The sequence below is a fragment of the Colletotrichum gloeosporioides genome (genome assembly GCF_011800055.1).
Source record: "Colletotrichum gloeosporioides strain Lc1 chromosome Unknown consensus_41, whole genome shotgun sequence".
NCBI classification, from domain to species: domain Eukaryota; kingdom Fungi; phylum Ascomycota; class Sordariomycetes; order Glomerellales; family Glomerellaceae; genus Colletotrichum; species Colletotrichum gloeosporioides.
The window spans coordinates 37563-51493 of record NW_025544686.1 but is presented as its reverse complement, the minus strand read 5'-3'; the positions used below and the strand labels follow the sequence as shown (position 1 = coordinate 51493).

At 53.9% G+C, this 13931-nt stretch overlaps 5 protein-coding genes across 5 annotated transcripts; 2 read left to right on the top strand and 3 right to left on the bottom strand.

The window, feature by feature from the left end:
* Positions 1-800: 800 nt before the first annotated feature.
* On the top strand, positions 801-2582 carry GCG54_00005618 (uncharacterized protein; the record flags this gene model as incomplete). Its single annotated transcript, XM_045405636.1, has 2 exons — positions 801-1643; positions 1938-2582. 2 exons carry the CDS (start codon positions 801-803, stop codon positions 2580-2582), a joined length of 1488 nt encoding a protein of 495 aa, XP_045264738.1.
* A 2415-nt stretch (positions 2583-4997) lies between these two features.
* Positions 4998-5469, top strand: GCG54_00005617 (putative bolA-like protein C8C9.11; the record flags this gene model as incomplete). The annotated part of the gene is made up of 2 exons (XM_045405635.1): positions 4998-5085; positions 5231-5469. The coding sequence occupies 2 exons, from the start codon at positions 4998-5000 to the stop codon at positions 5467-5469; spliced, it is 327 nt and encodes a 108-aa protein (XP_045264737.1).
* Positions 5470-5827: 358 nt separating this feature from the next.
* GCG54_00005616 (AP-2 complex subunit beta) lies at positions 5828-8207 on the bottom strand (the record flags this gene model as incomplete). Its single annotated transcript, XM_045405634.1, has 3 exons — positions 5828-6649; positions 6699-7905; positions 7978-8207. 3 exons carry the CDS (start codon positions 8205-8207, stop codon positions 5828-5830), a joined length of 2259 nt encoding a protein of 752 aa, XP_045264736.1.
* A 1608-nt stretch (positions 8208-9815) lies between these two features.
* GCG54_00005614 (uncharacterized protein) lies at positions 9816-10527 on the bottom strand (the record flags this gene model as incomplete). The annotated part of the gene is made up of 3 exons (XM_045405633.1): positions 9816-10171; positions 10232-10289; positions 10351-10527. 3 exons carry the CDS (start codon positions 10525-10527, stop codon positions 9816-9818), a joined length of 591 nt encoding a protein of 196 aa, XP_045264735.1.
* A 368-nt stretch (positions 10528-10895) lies between these two features.
* Positions 10896-13550, bottom strand: GCG54_00005613 (DNA ligase 3; the record flags this gene model as incomplete). The annotated part of the gene is made up of 2 exons (XM_045405632.1): positions 10896-12482; positions 12534-13550. 2 exons carry the CDS (start codon positions 13548-13550, stop codon positions 10896-10898), a joined length of 2604 nt encoding a protein of 867 aa, XP_045264734.1.
* Between the last annotated feature and the right edge of the window lie 381 nt (positions 13551-13931).

Below are 13931 nucleotides of genomic sequence, written 5' to 3'. Positions count from 1 at the left end.
AACGTCGGAACCAATAAGAAGAGGCACTTGGATTGTCTGTGGTGGATATTGTCTCTCTCACCCGTCAAGTTTCGTCGATGGTCAGTTAGGCTTTTGCCTCGCCTGGTGAAGGAAATGAGAGATCGGCGCTGGTCCGATGCGCTTGCATGCAAAGAACCGGTTGCTTGTATCAATCAATTACCAGTAGATCTACAGAATATTTCAAAGAAGATCGAACAGTAGCCGCAGCATTTTTACGTAGTGCTGTTGTTGCTTGATGCTGTACCGTGCAGATGTGGCAGGCTACTGGATGGCTGCATCCCCAACTCATGGGTCTAACTAAGCTTGGATGCAGTGTTGCTAATTACCTGGCTGAAAGGGTTTGGTTGTCAGCTTCTTGGGCCAAAACTGTACCTTGTGTAACCTTGGTCGGGATGAGCGAAAAGTTTGGATGTGGCCATTCATAGGCACCTGTCTCCGATCGCGTCCGCCTCAAGGCTTTCAGGGTTGGGGGAGGATCTTGCCGCTTGCTTTTCTGCCTTCCGGTTTGATCTCCAGTGTTCTCGTTCTTCTCTCTGAGGGTCTGCTAGAACATTGTGCACTGTCTAAAATGCTTTCAGGCATTTCCCCCCCTCTTTGACCATCTGCCAGAGTAAGGTGTTTTCGACTTGGAGTCAGTCCTACACCTTCAGCCCTGCACCATCTTCGCCAGGACCCGTCACCAACTGCCTTCATCCACACTCACTCCAACATTCTTCTCATCAATCATCTTATTCAGTCAGCCTCACATCAGTCACCCACAATTATTGGCGAGTCCCACGATGCCTCTGCCCGTTTGGAAAAGGCCAGGCGTTGCATACAATGTAGGCGACGTGGTGACCTTGTATCCATACGAGCCCGTCCGCCCCCATGGCCTGGGACAGTACTACAGCAATCCCCTCCCGAAGGATCACGGCTACGGAGAACTGCGCAACTTCGTTCGGACCGACCGCCGTCATCACGCCAAGGTCAAGATCACGGAGGCCGTCAAATTCGGCGAGAACCGAAAATCTCAGATTTTCGCCTGTCAAGTCGTTGAATTCCCGTCCGAAGAACGCCCCAAGTTCTACCAAGAACCCCTCAGCATCGTCGACCCCAACACCAAGCAACGGGAGCCAGTGACCCGACGACTTGTCGCCAAAGCGATCGACTATGGCTACTTTCCGAGCAGCTTCGGTGGCCCTTACAGCAACGCACAGAATGCTGATGGCATTCTCAGCCGTATTCACGCAGCGCACGCTTACTTTCGCTACAACAAGAGGACGGGTTACCCACACACCATGCCGCAATTCTACGGTGGCTGGGCTATGAAGGTCAACGGTGGAACAGATTACGCGGGCAATGATCACATCAGGCTCGTCGGCTTAATTCTCATCGAGCACATTCATGGCTACTCCATTGAGGAACTATGTTATCGCGATGGTGGTGATGATGGTGTTGATACCGAATACCTCGGGAAGCTTATCCCACCTCCTGGTCCTGTGGGCTTCCTTGGGAACGATAACCAATTGAGACACATCACCTTCGACCTGGAGAAGCGGCAGCTTGTCATACAGATGATGCTTCACGGTCTCGCCGCGGGCTTCCAAATTGGGGTTGAACATCACCACTGTCAACCGTGGAACGTTTTCATCACTATGAAGGACGGAGAGACAGATCTTGACGAGCTGCGAGTCGTTTTCTTGGACCATAGCCATACCCAGGTGTGGCATGAGACCAAGTTTGCCGAAAAGTATGGCCGAATCTACTGCTTGCAGAAGCTCCCCCACACACCTCATCCTTTCCTGAGATGCGACATCGACGCCATTCCAGAGTTTCATGGCTGGTGGCCTCCAGCCTTTGGTGATTACATCGAAGCCATCCCAGAAACGAAGAAGGATGAGTGGAGGTACAAGGTGTTCGATGCGTGGCTGAAGAAGGTTTTTGGGCCTGTGGCAGAGGCTCCCTTCATTCGTAAGCGACTTTCGCCCTATGATACCAAACAATTGGACATCAAGCAACTAGATCCCAAGCGACCATTCGCGAACAAGACGTATTCGACCTTCGAGCTACTAGACTACTTCGAGGAGACGGAACAAGCGGTGCAAGCGATCTTTCGACTTATAGATGACCACCCGGAAGGCGAGCGTAACTTGGAGGGGGAGAAGTTGGCAAGAAAGGCAATCATCAAGGGGTTGCGGTCTTACGCTGTCAACGGCATCCAGCATCCCACATCGCAGTACAAATTACCGATGGCATATAAGCTCAGCCAACCGACCGCCGCAGCTGGAAAACGCAAAGTTTCGAATCTGGTTGCCAAGTTTGAATCCCAGTCGACCGATGTGTCGACCATCTCTCAGAACCCTGGACGAACACCTAGGGGCTTTGTCAGTCGAGTGCCTCGCCCGATTTCGACACAGATCACGACTCCCAGCACAGTCAGTCCTGCTCCGACGTCTGTAACTCTCACCAGACCATCTTTCAACGTCCCGTCTCGTGTCTTCCCATCTCGCAACACCCCGCCCCTTCCCAGCTCCAGTCGCAGTGCCACGCCGGGCGACGAGAACCGCCCCCCTCGGAGCTGAGAGTATAAGAAGCCAGACTGGCGAAGCCCTCCAGCCCCTTTCTCGAACTCAAGGTCAAAGAACCGAACGTACCACTCTCGGCACCATGGGCACCACGGGCACCACGGGCACTACGGGCACCACGGGCACTACGGGCACTACGGGCACTACGGGCACCACGGGTATCTCAAACAAGCCAGGACCGGAAACCACCCCGGGAATTCGGCGTCCTCATCGTCCATCATCTATCAGAATACCGCCTTCCGACTCCATTGACCAGCCCAAGTCAGCGGACTCCGCTAGAGCGCCCTTGGGTTCATTGGCAAACTTCGGCAGCCGGCCTGACGTCTCGCAAAGCCGGGATAGCCCTACACCGACTACTCCCAGAGCCAGGCGAGGCGCAGACCTTCAGCAACAATCAAGCACTTCATCTCCAGGACGCAGACACAATCGCCAGCAATCAAGCTCTTCAACCCGAGGGCGCGGACACAGTCGCCAGCAATCAAGCTCTTCAGCCCAGGGACCTGGACACAGTCGCCAGCAGTCAACCTCTTCAGCCCAAGGACGCGGACACAGTCGCCAGCACTCAAGCGCTTTGGCCCAAGGAGACTCCATCACGTTGCCCTTGCGCAGGAGGGAGAACCGTCCCTCCCAGGGCCCAACGACTCCCACAGCTTTTGCTCAACAGTTTCCTGGTCAGGAGAACAGGCCTACATCATCGTCTCAAGAGGAGATGGATCTTGACGATGAACGTGGCTATGGCTATTGAAGCCTGCTTCCGGGCGAAGAGGAGGTGAACGCCGGAAGGGTACGGCGAGGCACATAAATGGATGTTGGAGTGATTTTGGACATGTTTGGTTTAGGTACTTGGGGCTTCAGCTAGACTGCGTCCATTCCCCCGCCTTCTCATGTCCAGAGAAATTTGGAAGGACGAGGTTTTTGACTATCCCAGACACATGTTGGACAAAAGAAAAGGAGAGATCAGAGGCATAATGACGCGCACACAGACTGTTTTCAGCGGTCACGGAAGTTGGACTAGATGTTGGCATTGTTAAGTATTTAGACTTGATTTGATTTGGTTTCCTTCTTCCTTTTTCGGCCTTCTTTGCTGATGGCTGACTTGTGATGTGTTTGATTCGTGACCTCGCAGCGGGCTGCCCGAAGAGTCCAAAAACGTGATGGGATAAGCCCATGCAGTGATCGTCGATGAGACTCGAGCATTGAGATGGGGTGTACATTGTGTGTGTAGCTGTTTCCAATCTTCCCATCCCACCAGTCATGATAGCAACCGAGGTGACCATCTTGTGCCTAATGCCAACAGTGGTATGCCGCGATCGCCTTCCAAGCCATTCATCGTCAGGCATAGAACCCACAAGGGGCAGCATGTCGAGGCAGAAGTGGTGTGAGGCACGCCTAGTAGTACCCTCGCCCATATTTTCCTTGAGGTGTCCTAGCATTCGATGGCAGACTGGCGCTGAATGCCTGTGGATGTTCAAATTGTCAGCTCGGTCGGCGGGATGGCAATCAATTCCACGGGCGGTTCCAACGGAAATGAGAACCGGGCCGCAAACGAAAACGGCAAGCCCTCCTTCCCAGCATCGGAAGAAGAAATTTTGTTTTGACACCCGGCTGGATGTATTCACACATCGAACCAATGAAATCACGGCCTTGTCTCCGTCTTTTATACCTTGATCATGGCCACGACTAATCTCCATCAATGGCGTCGCGACGGGTATCGCGTACACAGTCCAGGCTGAGGATCGTCTTCTTCAAGAGCGCAAACGACTTGGACAAGGTATGAGGAACCATGCTGGGAAAGTTTGAATCAGACGTGAATGCGAACCAAAGGCTCCCCAGCGGATCACGACGCTCGAAGAAACCTTCTGAAGCGAAGACTTCAAGGTGATCATTTCGGGTCCCGTACCCTGATCGAGGCGTTCGGAGCGGTTGAGAGAACTGGAGCCATCCATATCTTCAAGGAATATTCCTCAAGGTGCAGCAGCACCTTCCGCAAATGCCTCAGCCTTGAAAAAATTGTACAACGCTGGATTACTCACTTCCCAAACATCAGATGTCGTGCAAACAAAGCACCCCTGTCACGAGAAAACATCTCGGGGCAACACCGAAAATACGTACCCCCAAATCCAACCCGCACGGCCCAAGCCACCGAGCAAGACCGCCGCGGTGGAACCCACCCGACAGGCCAGGCGCTGACTGCACCGCACTCATTGTTGCACCTCAGTCCAGCGCCCGATAGGAAAACCCCACCATCTTATCAATCTAATCACCGAAACATCCCCAGCACCTCACGTTTTCGACAATCATTCCCTCACCTTCCCCAACCCAACCCAACCCATCGTTGGCGCCTCACTCCCCCTCCTCCTTCTCTCTTCGCCGCCAAAAGCCACAACAAACACAATCCTCGAAACAGAGACAATGGCCGACCAAATAACGGAGTCCTCCCTCCGCGACGCCCTCGCCCAGCGCCTGCAGGCCGTCCACGTCGAAGTCACAGACATGTCCGGTACGCGAAACCACCCCCCTCCACCCTCCTACGATACCAAAAACGTCATACCCCGCCGGCGCCGGTGCCGCTTCCGCGACCCGCGCAACCTCCTCCCAACATGACCTGCGACGCAACAGCTGACCTCTTCTCTCTCCTCACACAGGCGGCTGCGGCCAATCCTTCACCTCGCTAATCGTCTCCCCCGCCTTCGAGAAGCAAACGTCCCTCAAGCGCCACCGCCTCGTCAACGCCGCCCTCAAGGACGAGATCGCCCGCATCCACGCCTGGAGCGCAAAGTGCCAGACCCCCGCCGAGTGGGAGCGCGACCGCGCCGCCGCCGCCGCCGACGGTCCCCCTCTGGACGGCACGGTCGGCGGACGAGTGGAGGGCGTTGCGCAGTAATGGGGAAAGGAGGAACATTTTCTTTAAATACATACCCAGCCCCTTCCTTCACCTCTTCACGGTCTACGGGTTGTGGGGAAGAAACATGGCATATTTGACGATGCGGCATGAGGTTCGGATATCATGAAACGGAGGACATCACCAGGATCTCTCGGACGGCGCGACAGGTGTTTGGACCAAGACACCCATTTTTCGAGTATATACATTTTGATTTGCGGGAAATGTCAATGAAAAGTTGAAAAAAGGAAGCAGGCTTTTTCGTGGCTTCGTTCTTTGTCATATATCAACCTATTTGAAACTTGCTGCTCCAAACAGCATGCCTGGACACCAGACGAAACAGCCCCCATTAGTCCTACATCTAAAACAACCCAAGCAAGTCCTCATTTGTCTTCTTTCCGTTGCCTTCACTTGGTTGTGTGGGTGGGTTCTGGGTCTGGTTCAACTGCATGGCCGCCGGCAGGGGCTGGCCTGATCCCGTGTTGCCAAAGTCAAGGCCGGAGAATCCATTCATCAAGTCGTTCATGCCGCTACCTCCTGCTGCTCCAGGGCTCATGGGGTTCGCGGCTGCTTGTTGCTGCTGCGGCGGCGGGGCGTCAAACAGACCCATCATATCAGCCATAGCACTTGATGGCGCGCCACCCGAGGGGCTGGCAACTCTGTCTGGAGTGTTGACATTGCTGTTCTGCTCAGCAGACGCAGGAGCAGCACCGTCGAAGTCGATGTCGAGCAGGTTTTCGATATTGTTTTGTGGTGGGGGGTTGCCGTTGGCAGCTGCCGCCACCGACGCGGCGATAGGGTTCTCGGCTGCCTCCTGCCGTTGTTCGCGGATGGCCGCGCGCTGGATCTCGTCCGCTCCGAAACGACCCTTACCGACGAATGATTCCGGTGGCTTGTGGTATACAGATGCAAGAGTGGAAAGCTCAGCCAGCAGCTGCTCCAAGAGGGCAGGGGGGAGACTGGTCATTGTTGTGGAGATGGCCGGCTTTTGTGAGAGAATGATGTTCTTGGCGACGTCCAAGTCACCCGACAACAGACGCCAGTAGACATAAGCTCTGTCGCGGATATCGGGGTTGTCGTTATCGGTTGTCGCCGACTGCAGTACCTTCTGTACAAGGCCTTGTGTGTTGCCAGGCTTCTTCAGGAAGAGCTTGACAACTGCTGTGAGAATTTGAAGTTGGGTCTTTTGTAGTTAGCGCTGGAATCAACATATAGAGGGAAGAACGACAAACCTGTGTGAATTCCTCCATGAAGCCGTCTACGAAGCTTTCAAGAATCTCATCCGCATTGTTAATCTTCTCCGCATACTCACCGACGATCCAAATAAGCGATCCTCTCGCGGTAGGCTCGTCGAGTTCATCGATGTACTGGCATAACGTAGGAATGACGCCTTCGTAGCCGGGATATTTACGCAGAATATCCTTAATCACAACCACGACCTCCTGCACAACATAGTTGACCTTCGTGGCAATAAGGTCCAGCAGCGCATTGACGCACTTCTGGCTGGCGCTCTCAATCTTAATAGCGACCTGTCCAATCGCCTTGACTGCGCGCTTGACGAAGTCCATGTCGACTTCCAGCGCATACTCCTTCAACTCTGCGAGAAGCTGATCAAAGTTCTTGTCGTTGGCTATGCGGACCATGATCTCAAGCTTCTGGAGCTTGACATAGGGGGGGTCGTTATATTTACAAAAGAAAACACGCAGCTCCTTGCTAAGAATGTCGGGCTTGGCCTGGAGAAGGAGGTCGATGTTGCGCAGAGCGACGTACTGAACTTCGGGAGCGGAGGCGACAAGCGTAACCAAGGGAGGCGCCATCTTCTTGAGATACGCCCGCACCAGCTCGGGGTTGATCGCCTTCATGTGGATAAAGACGACCTTGACAGCAGCCAAAACGACACTGGGGTTGACGTGCTGGAATTGGGGTGCTACTCGCTCGCAAATGTGCTCGGACTCCTTAACGTCCACGGCGGGGTAATCGGCCAGCGTGGTCAAGATCGTGACGCGTCCCCATTCTGTGCACTCATTCAGAGCCATCAAGAGCTTCTTGAGCGTTGCTGGGGTCACCACGAGGGCTCTCGTCTCTGGGGCGGTTTCGGTGATTTCTGAGAGGGCCTGAACCGAGTTTGCGACGACCATGGGGTTCGGGTCGCCGATGAGCTCCTGCAGGGATTCCAAGAAGCCGTTTTCTATACACATGGTCGGGTTTAGGTCGAAAAGCTTGGCCACGCAAATGGCGGCTGTCTTGCGAACGTAGGGCGACTCGTCTCGTAGCGTTTTCCGCAGCGGTTCCTCCATGTAATCCACCATCTTATCGACTCTGATACACCCCATCGTTCGGATCGCTAATGCACGGATAAGTGGGTTTGGGTCTTCGGAATCCTGAACGAAGGTATTGACGGCAAGAATGCAGAGGTCGGGGTGCGACTTTGCGTAGTTCCTTGGCCCCTGTCAGCAACTTGCTTTGACACAATCGTCGCTGGTGATAGCGACCGACCCTGCGGAAACTCACATGAGGTATAGATAGACGAGCTTCTTCTGGTCCAGATCTCCGGTCGCAATGTTCTTCAGAACGTCAGGAAACAAAGCTGAGACATCCTTGCCCAACGTCATCGCCATGATGGTCTTCTGAATGGACTCCTTGCGCTCGTAGGCATACTGAGAGACAAGACCTGCTCGCAGCTCGAAAGTCTCTCCCTTCCTCGGGGGAGCGAAGGCCCCACGAATGCGATTGACCGCCATGGTGCTGGATGTGTTGCGTGTCGTCGAGGAGCTCGATGTGTGCTGTGGTAGGACGGAAGATGGAACGGTGAACTCGCGTCAGGAGCGGGTCGGGGGAGTGGGAGAGGTGGCCAGTCCGATCAGGACCTGGACAAGCTCATCCGACACGAAACCGTCGGCGATGTGACAGGCGTGTGCTTTCTTTGTGTCGTCAATGTTTTCGGGAGATGCAGAGAGTGCACCTAGTCGGAATTCGCCAAGAAGATGAGGTGGTCGAAGAAGTACCTGTCAGTGGAATGCCCCCCTACTGCGCAGGCAAGCGTAACCTTAATCCCGGCCTGGCCAGCCTGGCAGTCTGGCAATGCCTGGCTGAGGCGCCGCCTTCCCGCTAAGTGAATGGACCTCACCCCTGGAAACCCCCACTTTAGCTGCATGCATGTATCGGGTCGCTCGTCGTCAGAGATACCAAGGTACCTGCTTTCTTGGTCCTCTTACATCAGTCCTGCACTTTCTCATCACCAGACTTTCGATTACTTTCTGATACTCAAGAGGCAAATCACACGATTTAGAAGAGCAAGCGATCTGTAGATCTTTATCCCAATCTGGCGGCTTCGTTGATCCGATAATCACAACCACTCTTCACCTCAAAGTAAACAACCAGGATCACCATGGTAAGTCTCAGCCTCGAAGCTCTTGACTGTTGTGTTTCTGACAAAGGTCGTCAAGGCAACATTACCCAATCTTCGCCGTCTCTTCATCGAGGCAAGATCCGATGATGAAGAACGTGAAGTGTCCAGGAAAGCGGTACGTTCATCGACAAGGGTATGTGACGGCACTTGGCTCACACTATGTTTACAGTTCTACAACGCCGTGCTCTTCATGAGCTCGGTAGCAATCTTCAGCCTGATAGCTCAGAGAATGAACGCAACAAAGTGAGAAAAGATGAAGCCACAAGACGTTCTTATATTAAGACCGGCATGCCGAGGGTCTTGGTGTTGGCGTTTGCACCCGATGGACGCAAAGGCTTGGGTGGAATCACCCCTGCAACGTCCAGCGAGAACGGCACCGACACACTCAGAGTCGTCGATCCGTCAGGACCAACTCTTGTTATCTTTTGCACGAACAGGTCTTGGCATCTCCGATCTCACGTTCGGATCAGCAGGAGCTTGTCTAATACCTGGCGATGCAAGCCTGCGATGGCGGCAGTTGGCCGACCTAACTGAATGACGGCCAGAGGTCGGATCATAAGACGGCCGTGTAGACTGTTTGCTTTGAACACAACGCAAGGGTTTGTTCAAAGTTGCCGCTCACAAGGACTATTCGCAGCATGACGTTATGAGCTGTGGAAAGCAGCATGAATAATGATTACTTTAATTACTCGAGCATCCGAATGCATTCTAAGCCTTTCAGGTCTATAGACATGAAGCGCCTACGCCTGCCACATTTGGTTTCCATACACGGGCATAGTTCGACCCCGACATGGCAATCAGAACACTTGATCTTGGTCAGGGTTGTTCTTCCCTTGAAGTATATTACTGGTCAAAAATCATGTCTGGTAAACCCAACAAGCAAAAAAGAGTTCAATGCCGAACATGAATTCCGCTTTCCAAATTGAAGCTAGAAATCTATCTACGATTCTTGACCCCTCGCAGCCTTCCAGATCCTTATCAACGGCCCATCGACACCATACACAGGATCCATCCTCGGCAAACCGACCCCTTCGACTTCCTCGACGAGACCCTGTTTCTCCTGTAACGGCTTCCTCCCCATCTCACTCCGCCACTGCGGAGATTCCTCAGGATACACTCCAACATACCGATACTCCTTCTCCCCCGGTGCCGCCTTCTCATCAGCGACGGAAGCATGCGCCACACCGGCTGGTACGACAACAACATCGCCGGGTCGCACCCAGCACCGCACGCCGCTGCCGGCGGGATCAGAGCCGCCTTCGCCGAAGACGAGCTCAGAACGGCCTTGGAAGATGCCTGGATGTACCTCAGTAAGAGAAACCTTGAATGTTTCTAGACAGAATGATGAACAGTTACCGTAACATTCGTGAGTATTGGGATGGAAATGCTTTAACGTGATCGTTCCCCAAGTCCCCTGCGCAAAACAAAAACCTCGTTAGTTGAAGGTAGATAAGTAGAAGATCTAGATGACTGACCTTCTTCACCCATCCGTACTGCTGCAACTTCTCTGATACCTTGTCCTCATCCAGCACGTCGTCAGTGCCCAACACTCCACGATACACAAGCACAGGAAAATCGCTATTGGGACAGTGTTCCGTGCGCTTCACCAAATACGTCTCCGGCTGGATCTGCTCTCCGTCGGCGTTTGTCATATTGGTGGTCGGCTCAGGTGGGATGGGTGTTGTCTCCAAATAAACGGGCGGCTGCATATCCATTCCCATGGCCATCGTTTTATCCGTCACCACCGTCCGGCAATCAGGTCCCTTTCAGGAAGCTCCACGCGTGTAGAAGTCCTGCGTCATCTTTTTACCCAAATGACCTTGGCTAAACTGCTGGGTGGGTGTGGACAAGCGATGATTGACTGCAGGCCAGTGTGGGAGGTACAACGAGTTATCTCCGAACACTCGGAAGTCGACCATCCAGCTCCGACGATCCCCTCCCATAACCGTATTTTGCCTCTTACATATCTGATATTGGTATCTTCAACTTCAAATGCTTACAACATCATTCAATAAACTCTTCATTCCTCATCTTCATCTCCGGCCGCAGCACCCTCCTTTACAGGCGCCTTCGCCTCCTGCTTCCTCCACAACCCAGCCAGAAACTCATTCGTGCTCGCCTCCTCCAGCCCCTTATCCTCCCTCTTCTTCAAAAACCTCGGAAACCGCAGACTCAACCCGCGGTCCTCGCTCACCAGCCCAATAGCAGCCGTGTACGTCGGACTCAACGTCACATCGGCAAACGCCATCTCCCAAACCTCCTGCGGCTCGAACCACACGTCCGGCTCCGGGCCAGAGTACTCCACGAACCCGGGCTTCTGGCCCCGCGTATTACGCCTCTCCCCCGTCGCCTCGCCGTCGTCGTAAAAGTCCCGGTTCGCCTTGTAGAAGGCGTCCGTGAAGCCTGACATGCACTTGCACACCACCTCGAGGGACCCCGTGTCCTCGTTACGCACAGCCATGAGGATCGGCGACCACCACTTGGCCTTGCGCCCCTGGCCGTGCCAGCCCGCGACGGGGATCATGTCGAGCGTGTCGAAGCTCGAGCTGTAGTCCTTCTTGACCTTGAGCCACGAGTCGAGGCGCTTATCGGGCTCGTATGTTGCGAGCAGGGGCTTGCGACGGCCCTTTTTCTTGGGGGCTTCTTCGTCCTTGGCGCCTTTCCCTCGCTTCGTTTTGGAGGGTGTTTTGGGTTCTTCGGCTGTCTCTCTGTCGGCTTCGGCGGTATCGTCGCCTTGATACGGGATGTCTGTCAAATTATCCAAGATCTTGACCATGATGCCCTCGCATTTGATGTCTGTCGCTTGTTTGAAGAAATCCAGGACGGCGTCGGAATCCTGTGATGTAGCATCCAAGTTTTTGACCCAAGTGAACTGGTGTGAAACCTCAATGAACATGGAACGGAGAAGCTCTCTCCTCTCCCGGAATGGTCTGTCCAGCAGAGGCTGCCCGTTCAGGAACATGAGGTCGAACGCAAACATGCACACATCGACCTGGATGCTGCCAATCGCGACATCTTTGCGAGCGCGGTTCGTGAGTGTCTGGAAGTTCTTCAAGTCGCCAGTTTCTCTATCCACCGCAACAACTTCACCCTCCATGATGAAGCTATCTACGCCTTCGCCGCGGATCTTGGGCATCAGCGCGACCAAGTCGGGGTATTTGTCGGTCATGAGTTCGAGGTGCCGCGAGAAGATGGTGACCTTCCCCTTCTCATCGCAGTGGATCTGTGCGCGCTGGCCATCATACTTGAACTCACATGCAAAATCTCTGCCTTGCAGCTTGGTGAGCATTTCCGAGAGGTCCCTTGTGATGCTTCCCAACATGGGCCGTAGAGGAATGTGCAGTGTCAGGCCGCAGCGTATCAGGAGTTCGTCGCAGACGCCAATTTCTAGCAAGACCGGGACGAGGTCGTTGTAATTCGGCCGCCGCGCGAAGCATGCCTTGACGATTTCTTCTGCCTTGCTCCATACCTCGGCCAGCTCATCCTTTTTCAGTTTCTGCAAGTCTTTCGCAGACCGCAGATGGAACTCTGTTCCTGCCGGACGCGAGAGTAGGAAAGCTCTGGAAAGGGCGATCAGCATAGTCGTCTTCACAGCGCCAATTCGCAACTGAGGGTCGTGTTAGTTTGGGTAACGTTAATAAAGTAAGATTTTACTCACATGCTGACACAGAGTCCGTACAATGTACCTGCTCTCTTCGCCACCACGCGCATCTTGAAGCAATCGATCAACGATTCTCTGCTTAGCTTCACCGCTTCCCTGCCCTTGACTGTTTGCGATCTTAACCAAGGACTGGTAGACAGCCTGAATTGTTAACGGCTTCGGCTTACGCAGTGTGAAGCTCTGTTTCTTCTTCGCCTCAAACGCTACATCGCCCGCGTCGCCATACTTGTCGTATATTGTCTTCAAGGCCCGACCATCTAAGCCGCACACCTGCTTCAGTGCCTTAGATATCGCCGACCCACCCAGACCCAATTCCAAGGAGATATAAGGAGGTGAAATGGCATTTGTCGCTAGCCAAACTGCCGGAAGAAGACTGTCTGGATCTGCTTCGATCAGCACCCGGATGGAGTTGACCAAGGTGTCGACGATCTTGATCCGGCTTTGCGTGCCGTTCACTAACACGAAGCATCTTGTCAGGAATGCGTAAGATGCATGGCCCCCTTCAGACGCCCACTGCTCCTTGAGCTGAGGGGTAAACTCTGATGGGTCAAATGTCAGAGGACTTTGATCTAGGGGAATCGTCGCTGATGCGGTGTCTTCCGCGTTGGCTACCGAAGACAGTGACAGAGTGTTCTTCTTGGGCGCCTGCGGTAGCACGACAGCTGGCTTGGACGGTTCGGCGACAGCTGATGGTACTTCCTGAACTTTCGATGCTTCTAATGGAGAAGACTCTTTTGCAGGCTCAGGACATGGCGTCGAGGCGGCCCTCTCATTCTGGACTTCGGCATCCCACTCGGCTTGCAGTCTCCTTGCGAGCTCCTCATCCGTCAACTCCGAATTCTCACCATTCACTGCGTGACTATTCGGCGTGGCCTCTGGTGTATCCTTTGATGTTTCTTTAGGCGTGGTGCTGCCATTCTGCCTCTGTTTTGAAAAGAAGTACTCCAGTCCCCTCGACGGCACTCCGGATGAGGATTGGTCGTTGAGCTTCCGCTTCTTGGATGGGCTGGGCATGGCGGCGGTATTAACAGGGAAAAGCCGTTACAAAAACCATACCGTTTGAAATAACGAATGACGTGGTTCAGGTAAGGTCTTGAGTGAATAAAGAATCGGAAACGGCGTCACTTCATGTCGATAAACAAGTCACTTTGGGGTCGACATTTACAGCAGCTCCGTCCTCGTCCCCTGCACGCCCAGCGCCTCAGTCAATGACGCTGCACCAGCCATCCAAACACAGAGGGCCCAAGCTCCCAAAAGACGTCTTACCTTAGTCATCAGGTACAAGTGGGTCTCCAGAGGTGAGGACACCGGCAGCACCTCTTTTCCGTCGCCGGCGCTAAGCCCCTTCCATCAAGCGACTTTCACACAACTTGAGAAATCTTTCCCTACCGCTGC